We start from the raw sequence: 20,209 nt of genomic DNA on the forward strand, positions 1-20,209 counted from the left end.
AAATACTAACAATAGCCCTAGCCGGTTTGGCTCAGTGGATAGAGCGTCAGCCTGCGGACTGAAAGGTCCCAGGTTCGATTCCAGTCAAGGGCACATGCCCAGGTTGTGGGCTAGATCCCCAGTAGGGGGCGTAGCAGGAGGCAGCCAATCAATGATTCTCTCTCATCATTGATGTTTCTATCTCCCTCTCTCTCTTCCTTCCTCTCTGAAATCAATAAAAATGTATTTTAAAAAAATACTAACAACAAATAAAGTCCAAAGTCAATAAAACATAATCCTATATAATAAAAAGCTAATATGCAAATTGTCCCCTTGACCGAGAGTTCCATGAGGAGTTTGACCAGAGGGCGGGGCTAGCCGGCCAACCGCCTGCGGCCTCTCCCCTGATTGGCCCCCCCTCCCCTGATCAGAGGCGGGGCCGACCCACCAACTGCCCACGGCTCCTCCCCCCGACCGGCCCGGCTGGCCCCAATCGGGGCAAGCCGGACGGACCCCACCTGTGCACAAATTCGTGCACCGGGCCTCTAGTTTACAATAGATTCTAAGAAAATATGCAGCCCTAGCCAGTTTGGCTCAAGTGGATAGAGCGTCAGCCTGCAGACTAAAGGGTCCTAGGCTCAATTCCAGACAGGGGCACGTACCTCAGTTGCAGGCTCCAGAGCGAGTGCAGGAGGCAACCAATCGAAGTTTCTTTCACATCGATATTTCTCTGTCTTTCCCTCTCTCTTCCACACTCTCTAAAAATCAATGAATAAATACCCTAGGGTGAGGATTAAAAAAAAATGATGCTGAAAAACAGTTAATAAATTAAAAAAAGAAAAGAAAGTATGCAGTATTTTCATGCACTGGTGGGGTCCCTTGGCCTGGCCTGTGCCCTCTCGCAATCTGGGACTCCTCGGGGGATGTCCACTGCTGGCTCAGTGGATAGAGTGTCAGCCTGCGGACCAAAGTGTCCCAAGGTTTGATTCTGGTCAAGGACAGATTCTCAGGTTGTGGGCTCCATCCCTCTAGAGGCTCTATTGCAAAAAATTCGTCCAAGAGTACACCTTCCCAGCCCCGGCTGCCTTGGCCCTCACAGCCCCAGCTTCATTCATCCGAAAGGTCATCCAGAAGGACATCTGGATGGTTGTTCCGCTGTTCGGCCATTTGGTCAATTTGCATATTACACTTATATTATTATAGACTAGAGGCCCAGTGCATGAATTCGTGCACAGATGGGGTCCCTCTGGGTGGTCTGCAAGGATCGGGTCGAAACCTGCAGTCCAACGCTGCCTGCAGCTCCTACCTGCCACTCCAGCTCATCCCGGCCCCACTGTGCCTGCCTCGGGCTCGCACCCAATCAGTCCCGACCGTGAGAGGCTCATGGTGCTCGCCAGCCATGAGCCCTGTGTCTGGCACCCTCCCAAGGGGAGTAGTCTGTGGGATTGGGCTGAAACCGGCTCTCTGACATCCCCTGAGGGGTCCCGGATTTGAAGAGGGCGTAGGCCAGGCTGAGGGACCCCACCGGTGCACGATTGGGCCAGGGAGGGACCGAGGGAGGGCTCCAGGGCGTATCTGGCTTATCTCATTCAGTCCCTATCAGCTGGACCCCAGCAGCAAGCTACCTACTGGTAGGAGCATCTGCCCCCTGGTGGTCAGTGCATGACATAGTGACTGGTCAAATGTCTGCCCCGTGGTGGTCAGTGCACATCATAGTGAGCAGTTGAGCAGCCTTAGCATATCATTAGCATATTATGCTTTGATTGGTTATCCGGTTATTCTATTGTTCGGTCTATTTGAATATTACCCTTTTATTATTTAGGACGTTTCTATCTCTCTCCCCCTTCCTATCTGAAATCAATAAAAATATTTTTAAAAATTAACTTAAAATTGCCCTAACCAGTTTGGCTCAGTGGATAGAGCGTCGGCCTGTGGACTCAAAGGTCCCAGGTTCGATTCCGGTCAAGGGCATGTACCTTGGTTGCGGGGCACATCCCCAGTAGGGGGTGTGCAGGAGGCAGCTTATTGATGTTTCTCTCTCATCGATGTCTCTCTCCCTCTCCCTTCCCCCTCTCCCTTCCTCTCTGTAAAAAATCAATAAAATATATATTTAAGGCCCGGCCGGTGTGGCTCAGTGGTTGAGCGTCGACCTAGGAACCAGGAGGTCACAGTTCGATTCCCGGTCGGGGCACATGCCCGGGTTGCGGGCTCGATCCCCAGGGCGGGGCGTGCAGGAGGCAGCTGATCGATGATGATTCTCTCTCATCATGGATGTTTCTATCTCTTTCTCTCCCTCTCCCTTTCTCTCTGAAATCAATAAAAACATTTAAAAAAATAAATAAAATAAATAAATAAATAAAATATATATTTTTAAAAATTAACTTAAAATGAATCATGGACTTAATGTAAAATATAGAATTTTCAGAAAAAAACAGGAGGGAAAAAAAATCTTTGAAATATAGGACTAGGCAAAGAGTTCTGAGATACCAAAAGCACAATCCATAAAAGAAAAAAATGATAAATTGGACCTAATCAAAATTTAAAACTTTGGGCTCTGTGAAAGGCCTTGTTAAGCAAATAAAGAAAAATAATTCTTCTACTTCCCTATACCATCTTGCTGGAAACATCCAAATAAATTCAACTAGATTTCTAACCCCCTCTACAGGAGGATCTGTCTTTACCAAAAAGTAAAACCCAGCTGATCAAGAATGTCCAAGACATTAGATGGAGAATTTCCTGGTAAGAAAGGATTACCAAAAGCTCTGTTGCACACAAATACATTCTTAGTATATTCCTGGACAAACCTTGGGTTAAATTCTAAAGTCAAAATTATTAATGGAATGAAGATCAATCTGTTTTTAAAATGTTTTAGAGCTGCCCAGTTGGCATGGCTCAGTGGTTGAGTGTCGACCTATGAACCAGGAGGTCATGGATCGATTCCTGGTTGGGGCATATGCCCAAGTTATGAGCTCAATCCCCAGTGCGGGGTGTGAAGGACGCAGCCAATCAATAATTCTCTCTCATCATTGATGTTTCTATCTCTCTCTCCCTCTCCCTTCTCTCTGAAATCTATTAAAAAACATTAAAAAATGTTTGGAGTCAAGTCTACATGTAATTTCTTTAACTCTCCTCATCCTCTGCCTTGAGGAAACAGGACTGGTGATTACAGCCTCTGGAGGTGTAGGAGACATTATGATATAGTATTTCTCAGAACTCCTTTCACTAGTTAAAGACTGATTCCTCAGCTGCTGGCAGACAGTGTTCAGCTGTCAGTTCTCTTTGAGAAATGCCTTGCTCGAGGTTGCACATTCCCCCTTCTCAAGATCCAATGACTGGTGCATGCAGGGATACAATGGCCTGGCTGGCTCCTTACCCCAATTCTTAAAGAACTATCTTAGCTAATGATATGGGGTTTGTTGAGGCCTTCATTGAGAGTGAATCCTCCCTCTGCTCAATCTTGGTTCCTTTTCTTCCTTTCTTTCCATTCCCAAGGTGGTAATCCCTAGAGGACTCCCCAATAAACCTGAATGCTAATCTCCATCTCATAGTCGGCTTCTTGGGAAAACCAAACTGTGACAGAAGTCAAACAGCTGAAATTCAAATCTTGTCTCTAGCTTTACTGGTTGTGTGACCTCTAAAATGAGAATGATAAAAGCAGGTAGGAAGGTTGATATGAGGGCTGAAGACATTAAAACATGTAAAATGCTTAGAAATGCACCCGGCACACAATGGACACTCAATAAATGTTAGCTGTTTTTGCCATCATTGTCACATGGTTCAAGTATACAAATTCACCTACAATATGAGAATTACTGGAAGTTATGAGCTGGATAAGACCTTCGAGTTCATCAAGTCTGATGCCCTTAATTTCCAGATGATGAACATCAAGTCTAAATAAGTTAAGTGACTTAGTCAATGTTCCAGAGTTACTAAGTAACAAAATCACCATTCAAACCAGGTCTGATTGCATCCATTGTTCTGTCCACAAAGCAAGACTGCCTCTCAATCTACATACACTTTGTAATTAAATGAAATTTAGTAAGAATTGAGTCCCTCCCCCTCACATTCTTGCCATAATTGAACCTTAGCTCTCCACTGATGAACACTGCCTCCCTTTATGGCTCTCTCCTGCACTTCTCTACCATGATCCTATAGACAGGGTGGGTGTTTCCTTTGCTCTTCATTGCTACTCTCAGAACACTGTCCATTCAAATTCCTTCCAGAAAACTCTAAAATTTGAGTTTTCTGGAAGGAATTTAGCAGCAGACCGTGTGGTGTCATGTGCCCTCATTTCTTTAAGACTTTAGTACCCTAATCACTCTATTCTCTCCAATATTACTCTTGATACAATTTTACTTCAATAGGCAACTTCCATGCCCAAGCCTCTGTTTTTGATTCCTCTCCTACAAAGCCCAGTCTTCCACCCTCCTCAACCACCCACTCCGATTATCATACCTTATCAGGGTATTTGTTTAGAAACAAATCTTCTATGTGCAGGAATATCTTGCTCAATGCAAAGCATTTAGCATTTCTGCCTCTGTTCGTGAAATGCCAGTGGCAACTCATCCCCACCCCTACAAATACATCTCGATAAGGGACCATACCACTCCAGTTGAGAACCATTTACTTAAACCTTATCATTACCAATAAATGCACCTCTCCATAAATCTCAAATTCAAGTATCCCTCTCTCTGAGTACCACTTACTTCCAATTCACTACCTCTACTATTGGACTCTTAATTCTTAGACTCCATAGGAACCTATAATCCATTGAGCCTACCATCTTCCCTGCTCTTGACCCATCAAATCCCCACTTCCTTGCTTATACAGTTTAAACTTCACAGTCCAGTATTATATCTCATACACCTCCAACATCCTTGTCTTTTCCTGCTTCACTGTAGTTCCTTGACTCAGTAACAATCCTGCTAACTTAACTACTCTAAGCCTGTAACCTCTATGCAAATACCTGAATCTGGACTTAATCCCTTTAAATTTGTGGAAGGAAGGGGCCACATGCTAACCTGACATGTTCAGAGAAGGCCTGCATAGTAGTCTTGCAAACTCAGAGACCTAAAGTTACCACAAAGGATGGTCTGAAATTAAACTTTAAGTAAAAGCAATTATGGTGGGTAGTTACATCCTAGGCCGGTATCTTCACTGACAAGGTCAACCTTTACCTTAACTGAGCCTATCTGTCTTTTTGCATCTATGATAACATACTCTTTGAAATGTCTGGGTAACTTGTAACTTCCCTTTTTCTGGAGCCCCTGGGGCACAACCTAATGTGCCTGGGGCTCCAGGACAGATATGACAAATTCCTTCATTGTTATGTTACTTGTTTCTGCACCCACCTAAGTATATGTCTATCATTTTACTTTTTATCCAATCCCAGGGGTTTCCCAGCTTTGCTTTCTCCCATCTCTCTAGTCTATCACCAATGGATTTCATGTAACCCACCTATGTCCTCTTCCTTTGATTGCAATGTATAAATATAGATGTAACCAGCCATTCTCCGGAGCATTATCTCAATTCGTTGAGGTTCTGCTTCCTGGCATATGTTGACAGTTTGGCTCAAACAAACTCACAAAAATTCTTTACAGATTTCAATGGTTTTTTTACGTTAACAAATCCATGATCAGTAACCTCAAGTGGACTTTCATGCTCTCCAGCAATCCTACTACATATCCCTCGTCCACTTATGTCCCCACTGTCCTAGCAGACTATTTCATCCTTTCTCCTACATCTGTATCTTCTCAAAGTATTTTATTTCACTGAGATACAAAGACACCATAAAAAAAAACTTTAGGGTATCTTATCTCAAATCTACCTGCCTAATCTGTATTTACTTTCTTTCTTATTATGATGTACCTGTGCTCATATAAAACAAAATTTTCTACTAATCCTCATCTCCTTTCCTCCTCAAGGACATAATTGCAGGAATGCCCTCTCCTGTATCATCAAATGTTTCCCTTCTACTTTATCATTCCCACTGGTATACAAATAGCCTGTTACTTCCATCTTAAAAATAATAAAAATAAAACTTCCATAACTTACAACCCCCTCCAGAAACTTCACTTTTTAGCTCCATTTTGCAGCAAAAAAATCCTCAAAGAAGTTGTCGAACCATTTTGTGGTCAATGAGTTTATCTACTCTTTTTTTTCTTTCCTTTCTTGTGTCTACTCATTTTCTCTGCTCTCTTTTTTTCATGCACTCTTGGATCCAATTAGATTTTCATCCCCACTCAAACTGAAATAGCTCTTATCGAGATTATCAATCAACTGATTCTCTGTTGCCAAATAAGAGTCCATTCTTGTTATTTGTGGTAGTTATGTTCCATCAAGTCACCTTGTACACGGAACTGACAAATTCTAAACCACTGCTCCCAGGGAAAATACATGGCCAGCTTCCTGCAAACCTGGGCACATTTTTATCAACTGGTCAATATATGACCTTGTTTTATGTGTTTTTTTTATTTAAAGACACCTTATTTAAATACATACATTGTTAATTCATTAACACCGAACTCATGGTCAGTAGCACTAGAACTCATGCCTGAATAAAACTAATTTAACCCATGTGTTTTCTACATAAGGTATATCACAGACTTTTTGCAGTTAGACAACACTTTACTGGTATGCCTACAGGCCATTTCAAACAGCAAAATCACCAACAAAAAGTATAAAAATGCAAAAAACATGGCACTAACTAGAACACAAGAAGAATTACTTACAGAATGAGAGCTAAAATAAGATCGAGCACTGTCTTTTCAACCTGAGCTGGGAAGGTGTACATCAAGTGATTAAAATTTTTCACCATTCTGTGCATATCCACTAATGACCACAAAAGTGCTGTGAGTTTTTATTTGGAGGATATAAATAAGTTGATCAAGTATGTGAATTTGCAAATACAGAATCTATAATAATAAAAGGGTAATAAACTAATTAGACCGGGTTGACTGGACATCGTCCGGTCGCCCTGCCTTCCTTCCGGACAAAGCCATGGTGACGAGGGGGGGGGGGGAGGCAGAGACGGTTAGGGTTGATCAGGCCAGCAGGGGAGGGCAGTTAGGGGTGATCAGTCAGGCAGGCAGAGGGGTTAGGAGAGATCAGGCAGGCAGGCAGGTGAGCAGTTAGGAGCCAGCAGTCCCGGATTATGAGAGGGATGTCCAACTGTTGGTTTAGGCCCGATCCTGCAGAGATCCTGAATTGGAGAGGGTGCAGGCTCGGCTGAGGGACCCTCCCCGCCCGTGCACGAATTTCGTGCACTGGGTCTCTAGTCCTTGAATAATGAGGCTCGACTGAGTTATTTTTTACTCCTCATTTTACCTACCAGCAGCATTGTACACAGTTGACCATCACCTCATTCTTAATTTCCAAGATCCCAATTTCTCTTGATTTTCATCTTACCTCACTGACCATCCCCCCATTTAATCTCCCCAAAATCCAAATTTATTTATTTAAAAATTTTTTTTATTGATTTCAGAGATGAAGGGAAAGAGATGTAAGATCACTGACGAGAGAGAATCATTGATCGGCTACCCCCTGCACACACTCTACTGAGGATCCAGCCAGCAACCCGAGCATATGCCCTGACTGGAAATCGAATCTTGACCTCCTGGTTTATAGGTCGACGCTCAACTACTGAGCCAGGCCCAGGCCCAGGCCCAAACTCCAAATTTAGAAAGCTCAAAGTGAAAGCTAATGACCACCTCCTCTCTGATTATACTCGTTTCACGGTAATCTTATCTAGTCCCATGATTTTTATGTTCAATGGATATTGTCCCACAGCTCTGGGATGCTCTGTTGTTGTTCTCCCCACATTTTTTTCTCTTTAAGTTTGGATAATTTCTGTTGACCTATCTTCAAGCTCACCAATTCTTTCCTTGGCTGTATCAAGTCTACTAATAAGCCCCCAAACATACTCCATGCATGTCATTTTTTTCATGTATGTAATAACTTTTATTTCTAGCACTAGAGGGCCGGTGCATGAAATTCGTGCATAGGTAGGGTCCCTAGGCCTGGCCAGTGATCAGGGCCTTCCTTCATTCTGTGCTGCCCCCTGGTGGTCAGTGCATGTCATATCAAGTGGTCGAACTCCCAAGGGGACAATATGCATATTAGCCTCTTATTATATAGGATTTCCATTTGACATACAGTTTCCATTTCTCTGCTGAAACTTACCATCTATCCATACATGTCCATCTTTTACACTAGAGCCTTTAATATGTTATATATTGTTATTTTAAATTTACTCTCTTTTAGTTTTAACAGTTGGGTCACCCTGAGTTTTTTATTATTCTTACTTTTGACAGTGGTGTGTGTGTTTTTTTGTTTTGCTTACTTGTACATGTTTCATAATTTTTGCATGAGTAGTAAAAATTCTTCTACTAGCTTTAGTGGGGGGGGGGGAGGGTAAGAGAGGGTAGGGATTGAGTCAATCTATTTAGATTGAGCTGGGTTTCAATTTTCTTGTTATGATTACCTTAAGTGCACCTCCAGCTTCAAATTCCTCCCCTGTGACCTACTGTTTAGAGTGGAGGCTGGTTTGCCAGAGCGTTTTTCTCCATGTTCTTACTCGCCTCTCAACTTCAAGCTTTCTCTGGGCACTTGCCCCAGAGTCGCTCTCCATATTCTTGCCCCTTCCCAGGAGTAAACTGCTGTTGATTTACTTGCTAGCAGGGAAAAGGTGCTCTGTTATTCTGACCCAGTCTCAGGCCCTACAACCCTAGTTTTAGTAGAAGGAAAATTAATGGTCTGAACCTAAGATAGTTTCCTGCCCTTCCCTCAGGGTTTATGGATTTTTTTATCTTTTCACATCTGCCAGCCACAATGAAAAATGGGATTTATTCCCTTCCCCTAGTAGCTTAAAGCTGCTTTCCACTGGGAAAAGGGGTCCAGGCAGGCCTGTACCACCTAGTAAGGCTTTCCCTGGTCTCCCTTGCTTCTCCCAATCTTCCTCAGGAGCAACTGTTGAGGGTCCTTGGAGAAAAGCCTACAAGTGGGTGTTACCTATCCTTGTGTCTGCAGTTCCCAGGATTCTATTCTCATGTTAGCCTACACTTAGACTTTAGCAATTCATTAAAAATATAGCTGAACTGTTCTTTCCCCTGTATGACAGACCTGCCTTCTTCCTGTCCTCTACTGCAGGTAAGCCATGACCGTATCCTATCTCTGATGAATTGAGAGAAGTTAGTTTTAGGGAAAGATCAATACTCTTTCTTTCACCTGTCCTGTAAAAGAAACTAACTCAGTGGTTGAGCATTGACCTATGAACCAGGAGTTCACGGTTCGATTCCCAGTCAGGGCATATCCTTGGGTTGCAGGCTCAATCCCCAGTGGGAGGCATGCAGGTGGCAGCCGATTGATAATTCTCTCTCATCATTGATGTTTATCTCTCTCTCTCTCCCCCTTCCTCTCTGAAATCAACAAAAACATATTTTTACAAAATACTCTTTCTACATTCTAGTGGAAGCCAGAAATCACCCTCATAAGTTTAAATACCACTTATATATCCACAACTCCTAAATTTACATTTCTAGTCTGGACCTCTCCCCTGGACTCCAGACCATATACTAGTATCTCCAACTGCCAACTGGACAAATCTACTTGTTTGGTTTGGCAGAAAAACTCTAAGGTGGCCCCCATTAGCTCTTCCTCCTGGTGTTCATGTCTTTGTGTAATCCTCTCCCCTTGAGTTGTGGGAGGGTCCTGTGACTTCTAACCAACAGAACAAGGCAAAGATGATGGGATACCATTCCCATGATTATGTTTTGTTTTATGGCAAAGGAATGGGATATCATTACCTTGATTATGTTATATTACATGACTGTCTTGCTAGCACCCTCTTCTCACTCCCGTTGGAATAAAAGAAGCAGGCTACCAGACTCAGAGAGAGAGAGAGAGAGCAGGGTGACAGCTGGGAGGGGGGAGGTAGGGAATGTGGAGGGATTGAGGAACAAAAGAAAAAAAAGAACTCATGGACAGGGACAACAGAGTGGTGATTGTGCAGGGGCGGGGGTGGGGGTGAGAGAAGGTATGGGGGGATAAATGATAATGGGGAAAAATAATATATATACACTAGTGGCCCAGTACATGAAATTTGTGCACATTAAAAGGGAATTAGAGGAAATATTTTAATATTGCTATTTGCCCTTTCTCTTTTATAGCACTGTCAGAGATGAAAGAAAATTAGTAAAATTTATATGAAAATCTCACTCCTGTCATAGTCTGGGGCGTGCCGTGGGACCCAGAGTCAAGTCCCCACCCGCCCGCACACGCCTCGAAATCATGTGAGACCCAGCCCCAGCCAGCCCCACCCCTGTCAAACCCCACAGGGTGGGGGGCACAGCCTCAGGTCCCCCAGCCCAGCACTGAATGGGGGGTACAGCCTCAGGTCCTCCGTCAAGCCCCGCCGGGCTGGGGGCCCGGCCTCAGGTCCCCTGCACCCTCCCCCCTGCACAAGGGCGTGATGACCATTTGCATATTAGCTCTTTATTATATAGGATTTTTTTGAAGCATGAGCCTGGCCAGTGTGCTCAATGGTTAGAGCATCAGTCAGAGGACCACTTCTAGGTCAAGGGCATATACCTCAGTTGCAGCCCCGGTAGGGGTGCGCATGTGGGAGGCAACTAATAGATGTATCTCACGTCGATATCTGTCTGTCTGTCTCTCCCCATACCCTCTGCCCTTTCTTCCACTCTCTCTAGAAATCAATGGAAAATATATCCTCAGGTGAGAATAGAGAAAAAAGAAGAAGCAGGCTGCCATGCTGTGAACTGCTTATGGAGAGGGCCAAATGGCAGCAAATTGCAAGTGAACTCTTAAGAGTTGACCGTGGCCTCCCATCAACAGCCAACAAAAATCTGAAGCTCTCAGTCCTACAGCTGCAACAAAATGAATTCTGCTAACAACTTGAGTGAGCTTAGAAACAGATCGTTCTCCAGTCTAGCGTCCCGATATGAACCCAGCCCTAGCTACCTTGCTTGTAACCTGGTGAAACTCTGAAGCAGAGATCCAGCTAAGACATGCCTGACTCCACAGAAACTGTGAGATAATAAATGTATGTTTTAAGCCCTAAATTTGTGGTAATTTGTTTTGTAACATAGAAAACTAATACAGATAGTAACACAAACGTTACAAGCCGAACTCCTAATTGCTAACATCTCCTCAAAAAGAAAAGAAAAACATGCTCCAGTGTCGTCCATGTCAATAAATGGCAACTCCATTCTTAGTTATTCAAACCAAAAACTGTAGTCAATCTTAACTCCTTTTTTATCTCTAAAACCCACATTGAATCTAAAAGCAATCACTGTCGACTTTACAAACAAATCATATGGAGACACTAACTTGATCTCAGTACCACTGTTACCACAATGGTCCAAGCCACTACTGTATCCATGCACTTTGTTGTAACTGCCTCCTAACTGGTTTTCCTGCTTCCACTTTCAAAAAGCAGCCAGACTGATCCAACTAAAATATCAGTCAGATAATGTTTTTACTCAAAATCCTCCAAAGGTTCCCATCTCACCCAGATTTAAAACCAAAAATCTTACAGTCGCATATAAGGCCTACATTATCTAGCACTCTCCCCTTCCACCCCCTTCCTCTGCCTCATTTCCTCATTCATCCCTCTTCCACCACACTGGCTTCCTTGCTATTCCTTAACCATGTCAAGTGCCTGTCAGTCTCAGAGTTTTACAATTGTTGGTCCATATAACTGAAGAGGTATTTCCACAGACAGGACTTCTCTCACTATCTTCGATAAAAAGTCAAGCCCCACTGTCCCCACCAATAACTCCCTATTCTTCCTACCTTGTTTTATTAGTCTCCACAGCATATCCTGCCAACTGATACTCATTTTATTGCCTGTATCCCCAAAACCAGAATATAAGTTCCATGAGAGCTGACACTTTTGTTCACTGCTGTACTCCCGGCTAAAACTAAATGATTGAATAAATATTCTATATTAGATACTGTTTCCTTACAAAATTTAGAGTCTAACAGTCAAGCCACAATACCTTGAATGTAAAATCAGTGACGTTATTTTTAAAAATCATTATACAACTATTTACTACCTAGAAATGTACTTATTCTACCTCACTGTAAATATGTTTCTAAGGAAACTTGGAATACATTCACAGGTAACCAAAATAACTGAGATACAGTTAAGTAAGCTAACTGAATTAGAACATTTCCGTGAAGGGCTCTAATAACAGAAAGGTAACTGGAAGACTCCATCTATTGTTCTTCCAGCATCATCTGGAGAAGATACTGTTGTTCTTCACAGATATAGCCGAATAACAGAGAAGGATGCATCAAGCTTGAAAGACTGACCCTTTAGGTCTCTGTTTCTCAAACTTTTTGGTCTCAAGATCCTTTTACACTCTTAATCATTATTAATGATGTCAAAGAACTTTTATTTATATGGGTTTTTATCTACCAATACTTCATGTAAAATTAAAATAAAAATTTAAAAAATATTTAAGTTCATTTTAAAATAACAACCATAAATCCATTATAAGTTAGCATAAATAAAATATTTTCATTAAAACAACTACATTTCTCCCCAAAATTAGTGAGAGAAATAACATTGCTTTACATTTCTTCAAATCTCCTTAATGTTTGAGTTAAATAAAAATGGCTAAATTCTCTTACTGCTTCTACATTAAATATGTTGCCATATGTTATTTTGGTTGAGGGGAGGAGTGTTTTAATAGTCTTTTCAGGTAATTGTAAATATTCTTCTTTGATACCACATCAAAACTTGACAGTCTGTAGTTTCTTAAAGTTTGTTTACAATGTACAATCTGAACTTTGTTTACTCTGCTAACATTAAAATCCACTGGTCTATCTTACGCTCTGAATGGATCTTCTACCCACACATGCCTTTGTTAAAATAGTTTGTAAGTATTGGGAAGCTGTCAAGTTCACAATGGTGAATAAAAGTTTTCCAAATTTCTACTTTTTGCTTGAATGTTCATATCTCCCCACTGGCAACAAATCCTGCCAGTTGTTTCCCTTGAACTGAGTCAGGTGCATAGATCAGACAATTTGAAATTTAAAAACATCAGTTCTGCCCTAGCCAATATGGCTCAGTGGATAGAATGCCAGCTTGTGGACTGAAGAATCCTGGGTTCGGTTCCAGTCAAGGGCACATGCCTGGGTTGAGGGCTCGATTCCTAGTAGGGGGCGTGCAGGAAGCAGCCTATCAATGATTCTCATAATTGATATTTCTATCTCTTTTTCTCTCTCCCTTCCTCTCTGATATCAATAAAAATATATAAATAAATAAAAATAAGAACATCAGTTCTGCAGTATGCATGCCTGTCCATTTAAATCCTCTAATGAATATGACTATTTTCCAGTTCAACAAAAATATTTTATATTTTTGATACCACATCAAAACTTGACAGTCTGTAGATTTATACCCACAATAAATCTACTGAACTGAAAATCTACTCCTGAAACTAATGGTCTGTTTCAATTAGTGTAATAAGCCAAATATTTTTTTACTTTCTTTATGCAGCAACAAAACTGGTCTGAAAAAATCTAAATTATGCGCCACATAAAATGAAATCTTCTTCAAGTTTGGAAAACTACCTACAACATTAAATATACATTGTATAAAAGAAAACTGAATGATCTTGACAAGATCCTCCTATCTAATAAAACAGTAATAGGCAAATCATCACTCCGCTACACTCACAAGCCACGCCCACCAGCCAATCAGAAAGCGAATATGCAAATACATCCAATCAAGATGGCTGCAGCCTCGGAGAGTGGCCTTGGTTGGAACTGGGCGATTGGAGCCGAAGATCAGAGGGGAAGATTGGAACCAGCTGGGATCCCCTGTGGTGATTGGAGCCAGCTGGGGGTCCCTGACCAGGGCCCAAGCCTTGGCCAGAGGCTTGAGGCCTTGGCTGGGGGCAGAGCAGGGCGATCAGAGCCAGCTGGGGGTCCCTGCCCAGAGCCCAAGCCTCGGCCAAAGGCTTGCAGCCTTGGCCGTTGGGGCAGAGCCTGGCGTTGGGAGCCAGCTGGGGGGTCCCCGCCCAGAGCCCAAGCCTCAGCCAGAGGCTTGCGGCCTTGGCCTTGGATGGAGCCAGGCGATAGAGCCAGCTGGGATCCCCTGCGGGCAATCGGAGTCAGCTGGGGGTCCCCGCCCAGAGCCCAAGCCTCGGCCAGAGGCTTGCGGCCTTGGCCTTGGGTGAAGCCAGGCAATTGCGCCAGCTGGGGGTCCCTTTGGGGGATTGGAGCCAGCTGGGGTCCCCTGCAGGCGATTGGAGCCAGCTGGGGGTCCTCTGCCAAGGGCTGGAGGCTTTAGGTCTTGGCAGGGGCGGAGCTGGAGATCACAGGAGATAGGTGTGAACTACAGAGCAAAGACCTTTTCTGACCTCATTGGCTAAGCTCCCTGTATGCCACTGGTAATATTCTTAGTAACTTGGGTAGAAGAATCCAAAAAGGTGATCTAGGGCTCTTCCACCACACTCCTGGGGAAAAAAACGAAGATCTGCTGCTGGAGGGCTAAGAAATGTCATTACCTGCCCTACACGGTTTGGCTCAGTAGATAATGCCTAGGTTTGCCAACCGCAGAGTCCAGGTTAGATTCTGATCAAGGGCATGTACCTAAGTTACAGGCTCCTCCCTGGCTGGGGCCCAGGTCAGGGCTCATGCAGGAGGCAACCAATCTAAGTATTCCTCTCACTTTGATGTCTCTCTCTGTCTTTCCCTTTCTCTTTCACATTCTCTAAAAGTCAATGGAAACATATACTCAGGTGAGGATAAAAAAAAAAAAAAGTAATGTCATATTCTATGAGAGACACATCTTGAAAATGCCTAAAGAAAGTTGTCATTTTTTCTTGGTGAAGGGACTGGAGTCCGTGTTGATGAAAACACCTTGGTGGCTGCGGTGACTGGCAGTGGCTCCAGCAGTGGGGTGATGGGGCTGGTGCCTTTCCCTGATCAGCCTGGTTGTCTCTCACAAAGGGAGGCCAGACTGCGGCTTTTTTTTTTTTGGCGTCACATAAGCCGTCAGTAGGACATCCCCTGAGGGCTCCCAGTATGTGAGAGGGGGCAGGCTGGGCTGAGGAGACACCCTCAGTGCATGAATTTCGTGCACCAGGCCCCTAGTCTATATATAAAAGGCTGTCTGTCCGGCTGGTGGCTATGATGCACACTGACCACCAGGGGGCAGAAGCTCAACGCAGGAGCTGCCATGACACACACTGGCCTTTTAAAAATAAACAGCACCACAGACCTGGTGCCAACAAACCAACACTCAGCTTCCCCCAAATGGGACACAGGCCCCGCCACCACCCTGGAGCAACAGCACACCAAATTGCAGCCAACGCTGCCAAGACCCCATGGTGCAAAATGCGGCCCACAGCCCAGCCCAGAAATGGTCACTGTGGGTGCTGGGTAATGGCGTCACATAGCAATACCCAGCTTCCTCTCCCTAGCGACTAGGCTCCTTGGAGTTTCTTCAGCCCAGGAACACAACTTGCTTTATAACCACGTGCAAACATTTCACACTTTAACCAAATGTTTGTGAAGCGTTTTCACATGCCTTATCTCATTTGATCCTCACAGAAGTCCTAGAGTAGGTAGATAGGAGACTCGGAGGAATCCTATTTTCTTTTCATTTGCCAGAAATCAGAGATTTAGAAAGTTTAGAAACTTGACCCGACTGAAAAGAAGTAAGAAATGGTCGAACTTGAAAATGACTTCAGGTTTTCTCTGCGCAGAATATAGTCAAACACTACTACAGGTAAACCCTTTGTTCTCCCTGTGTGATCTGTTAGTACAATAATAATGTGCTTCATGTTGATCTTTACTGCTGTGTTGCTGACAATTACCTGAAGAGAAGTTGGGGTGCTTCACTGGGCTGGAAAAAATTTAACTAAATCAGAAAGCAGGTCTAATTAAGCAAGTTTATTCTACATATATAAAAGGCTAAGTTAACTCGCACATGCGCAATACATATAAAGCTCTTGCTGGCGCCAATCACAAGCATGTGCTCAGATCTGTCATTGTCGATCGTGAATTTGGTTGACACTTCTATTATAGAGAAAGGGTGAATAGCAATATTAAAATATTTCTTTTAATTAATCTCCTTTCAATGTGCATAAATCCGTGCACCGGGACACTACTATTTAAATAAAATCTACCTCCCATGTATTTCAACACTTTATAGTTTGTTTTTTTGTTTTTGTTTTTGGCTTGGTTCTTTTTAAAACATTAGTTATTAGAGATCTGAAACAACCAATTAATCTGCATATATAATATTCCTAACTGGCTCAATATGTTGGCTGGTCCTTTCCTTACCTGTTGAGCAATATGAGAAATATGAGCTCCTTGAACTGTTGAACCAGGCTGAGGTGCTGTCTCTGAAGTGTTACTCTTGTGGGAATCTTCCATAATCAACTGTAAAGAAAAAAAGTCAGTTAAAAGATGCTTTCTAATCATTTTCAGGAAATCTGAAGACATTTCTTTTCTTAACATGCATACATTTTCAGAGAAACAAGACAGAGCTTTTCTATGTGATGGGCTGAGCTCAATTTAACCAGACTCAATATGTTCCCACAACTCTGCTCTGGGAGTGTAGCAATCTAAGTATAGGATCTTAATGAAAAGTGCTATAGAATATATATAGTACACTGGTAATGAAAAGTGCTATAGAATATATATATAGTACACTGCACAGTTGTGTAAGAATTGATAACTTGGTTGCCTCCATTAAAGAGAATTGGGATGCCCTAACCAGTTAGGCTGTCGATAGAGCGTCAGCCTGCGGACTGAATGGTCCCAGGTTCAATGCCAATCAAGGACTCATACTGTGGTTGTAGGTTCCTTCCCCACCAGGGCCCTGGATGTGCTGTGCAGAAGGCAATCAATCATGTGTTTCTCTCACATTGATATTTCTGTCTTTCCCTCCCTCTTCTACTCTTTCTCTAAAAAATAAAAAATAAGTAGAAAAATATCCTTGGGTGAGGATCTAAAAAAAGAAGACTTTTCCTTACATATTATTAAGTACTAGAGGCCCGGTGCACGACATTGATACACTGGAGGGAGAAAAGGGGTCCCTCAGCCCGGCCTGCGCCCTCTTGCAGTCCAGTCCTGGGGGGAACGGGCCTAAGCTGGCAGGCGGACATCCCCCAAGAGGTCCTTAGCACTGCTGCGGAGGCAGGAGAGGGTCCTGCCACCAGTGCTGCACTCACCAGCTATGAGCCCGGCTTCTGGCTGAGCGGCACTCCCCGTGGGAGGGCACCAACCACCAGGGGGTAGCTCCTGCATTGAGCATCTGCCCCCTAGTGGTCAGTGCGCATCATAGCGACTGGTCATTCCACTGCTCAGTCGATTTGCATATTAGGGTTTTATTATATAGGATGATAGTCTTCCTGTCCATGGACATAGCACAGCATTCCTTTCTCTAGCCTAGGGACAGTTTCTAATTGCACATACAGTTTTATGTAGAAAATTTATTGAGTAGAAGTTGAACTAACTAAATAACTAAATAAATCTATACCCAAGGAGGCTCAAAAAATCTAGCTGATCTAATCAATTTCAGGATATGGCAGCTGGTTAAGAATGAGAATAGGAAAGAAACCAAGATGGTGGCATAGGTAAACACTTGAAATTGCTGCCTCGCACAACCACTTCAAAACTACAACTAAAAGACAAAACGGCCATCATCCAGAACCACAGGAAGGCTGGTTGAGTGGAAATTCTACAACTAGAAGGGAAGTGAAAAGCACACTGAGACTCAGATGAGCTGCAGAAGTAAAGTGCAGAGGTATGGAGGCATGCACGCGGAAAGGGCTGGCAACTGAGTATGCGGTTGTCTTTCTCAATCGGGAGGGAGACACAAGCTCCCGACTGCTCTGAACTCCAGTTCTGAGAGAGACTCTGGGGACCCAGACTAATATGGGGAGAAAGTGGACTGTCTAGCAGCGGGCGGAACTCAAGGGCGGCTTTCTCTCAGAGGTGCTTGCAGCGAATACCGCGGGACACTGAGACCCGGGCCTCTTAGGGCAGGGCTGAGGATCAGCCATTGCTGTTTGCTCTGCCCTGTGGATTCCCTGAGACCCCGCCCCACCCAAGATGTGCGCAGAGGCTTTTGCATATGAATGGCTTGGCCCTTTGCAATCTAAAATTACCTAACAAATTGCAGCTGGGTCAGAGAGACCCAGAACATACAAAAAAAGGCCCAAGGCTCCACAGCAGCTTGCATTGCTTCACAGCTGGGCCTCATCTGGGCACCTCCAAAACCCAAACAAAAAAAAGGAATCTGCAGATCTCTCCGTAGCTCCTGCTGGGTGGCCTCAGGCAGAGGCTAAATTAGCACCTCCTTGAAGATCCAAGAGCCAGTGTACCCAGTGGTCAGAATGGGACCATCCAGATTACAACTCCTCAGATCCCTAAGGGACACACTCGGGGCAGACTCAGTGAGCACCAAAGCCCCACTGAAGCAAGTCTTGCCCCATAAGGGTGTCTCCAGCATAGAAGTCCTCCCATCATAGAAACAACTGATCCTCACAGCCAATTGGCCTGGAGGTCAATTCCTCCCAGTGATACCAACAACAATCAAGTCTTAACTACAACAGAACTGTGCACACAGCCCACAAAGGGTTGCACCAAGAGAGTCCACCTCAGGTAACTGGGGAGGCTGAGCCACTGGGCCCTATAGGACACCTAGCATACAAAGTCACTCTATCAAATCAGGGAAGCAGCCAAAATGTGGAGACAAAGAACCAGGTAACAAATGACAGAAACGGAGGAAAGCAAACTACTGGATATAGAGTTCAAAACCACGGTTATAAGGTTTTTCAAGAATTTTCTAGAAAAGGCCAATAAATTTAGTGAGACCCTCAAGGATATGAAAAAGGACCAATGAGAAATTAAGCATACACCGACTGAAATAAAGAATAATATACAAGAGATCCAAGAGCAGACTAGAGGATTGCAAGAATCAAGTCAAAGATTTGAAATACAAAGAAGCAAAAAACACCCAACTGGAAAAGCAAAAAGAAAAAAGAATCCAAAAATATGAAGATAGTGGTGTGGTCGGCAAATTGCGGCTCGCAAGCCACATGCGGCTCTTTGGCCCCTTGAGTGTGGCTCTTCCACAAAATACCATGGCCTGGGCGAGTCTATTTTGAAGAAATAATTTAGAAGAAGTTTAAGTTTAAAAAATTTGGCTCTCAAAAGAAATTTCAATCCTTGTACTGTTGATATTTGGCTCTGTTGACTAATGAGTGCCGACCACTGAGATAGTGTAAGGAGCCTCTGGGACAACTTCAAGTGTACCAACATCCGAATTATGGGGGTGCCAGAAGAAGAGAGAGAGCAAGATATTGAAAACCTATTTGAAGAAATAATGACAGAAAACTTCCCCCACCTGGTGAAAGAAATAGACTTACAAGTCCAGGAAGCGCAGAGAACCCCAAACAAAAGGAATCCAAAGAGGACCACACCAAGACACATCATAATTAAAATGCCAATGGCAAAAGACAAAGAGAGAATCTTAAAAGCAGCAAGAGAAAAACAGTTAGTTACCTACAAGGGAGTACCCATACGATTGTCAGCTGATTTCTTAACAGAAATTATGGAGGCCAGAAGGGAGTGGCAAGAAATATTCAAAGTGATGAATAGCAAGAATCTACAACCAAGATTACTCTACCCAGCAAAGCTATCATTCAGAATTGAAGGTCAGATAAAGAGCTTCACAGATAAGAAAAGCTAAAGGAGTTCATCACTGCCAAACCAGTATTATAGGAAATGCTGAAAGGTATTCTTTAAGAAGAGGAAGAAGAAAAAGGTAAAGATAAAAACTATGAACAACAAATACATATCTATCAACAAGTGAATCTAAAAATCAAGTGAATAAAAAAATCTGATGAACAGAATAAACTGGTGAATATAATAGAATCAGGGGCATAGGAAGGGAGTGGACTGACAATTCTCGGGGGGAAAGAGGTGTGGGGGGTGCGGAAAGAGACTGGACAAAAATCGTACACCTATGGATGAGGACAGTGGAGGTGGGGTGGGAACCGGGTGGAGGGGAGCTCTGGGGGGGAAAAAGAGGAACAACTGTAATAATCTGAACAATAAAGATTTATTTAAAAAATAAGAACGAGAATAAATGGGTTATACGAGATGTAATATGTCAAATGAAGAACTACTTAGAAAAAGACTAGTAAAAAAAATTGGGTAGAATTTAAGGTTTTTGTGGTTT

At 43.3% G+C, this 20,209-nt stretch overlaps 1 protein-coding gene and 1 long non-coding RNA gene across 4 annotated transcripts in view; one reads left to right on the plus strand and one right to left on the minus strand.

Annotated features, from left to right (window-relative positions):
* Positions 1–11,044, plus strand: part of LOC129149796 (uncharacterized) — a 73,038-nt gene extending 61,994 nt beyond the window's left edge. Inside the window, exon 4 of the long non-coding RNA XR_008556613.1 lies at positions 10,686–11,044. This is a non-coding gene — a long non-coding RNA (uncharacterized LOC129149796). The remainder of the gene's footprint in view (positions 1–10,685) is intronic.
* ATF1 (activating transcription factor 1) overlaps positions 1–20,209 on the minus strand; it is a 69,601-nt gene that overhangs the window by 43,756 nt on the left and 5,636 nt on the right. For all 3 annotated transcript variants that reach the window (XR_008556612.1, XM_008140673.3, XM_028144364.2), the window contains exon 2: positions 16,300–16,398. Coding sequence is in view for 2 of the 3 variants with exons in the window: in XM_008140673.3 (XP_008138895.1) it covers positions 16,300–16,392 (93 nt within the window). In the remaining variant the exon portion in view is untranslated. The remainder of the gene's footprint in view (positions 1–16,299; positions 16,399–20,209) is intronic.

This window comes from Eptesicus fuscus, chromosome 7, assembly GCF_027574615.1.
Source record: "Eptesicus fuscus isolate TK198812 chromosome 7, DD_ASM_mEF_20220401, whole genome shotgun sequence".
In the NCBI taxonomy this organism is placed as follows: Eukaryota; Metazoa; Chordata; class Mammalia; order Chiroptera; family Vespertilionidae; genus Eptesicus; species Eptesicus fuscus.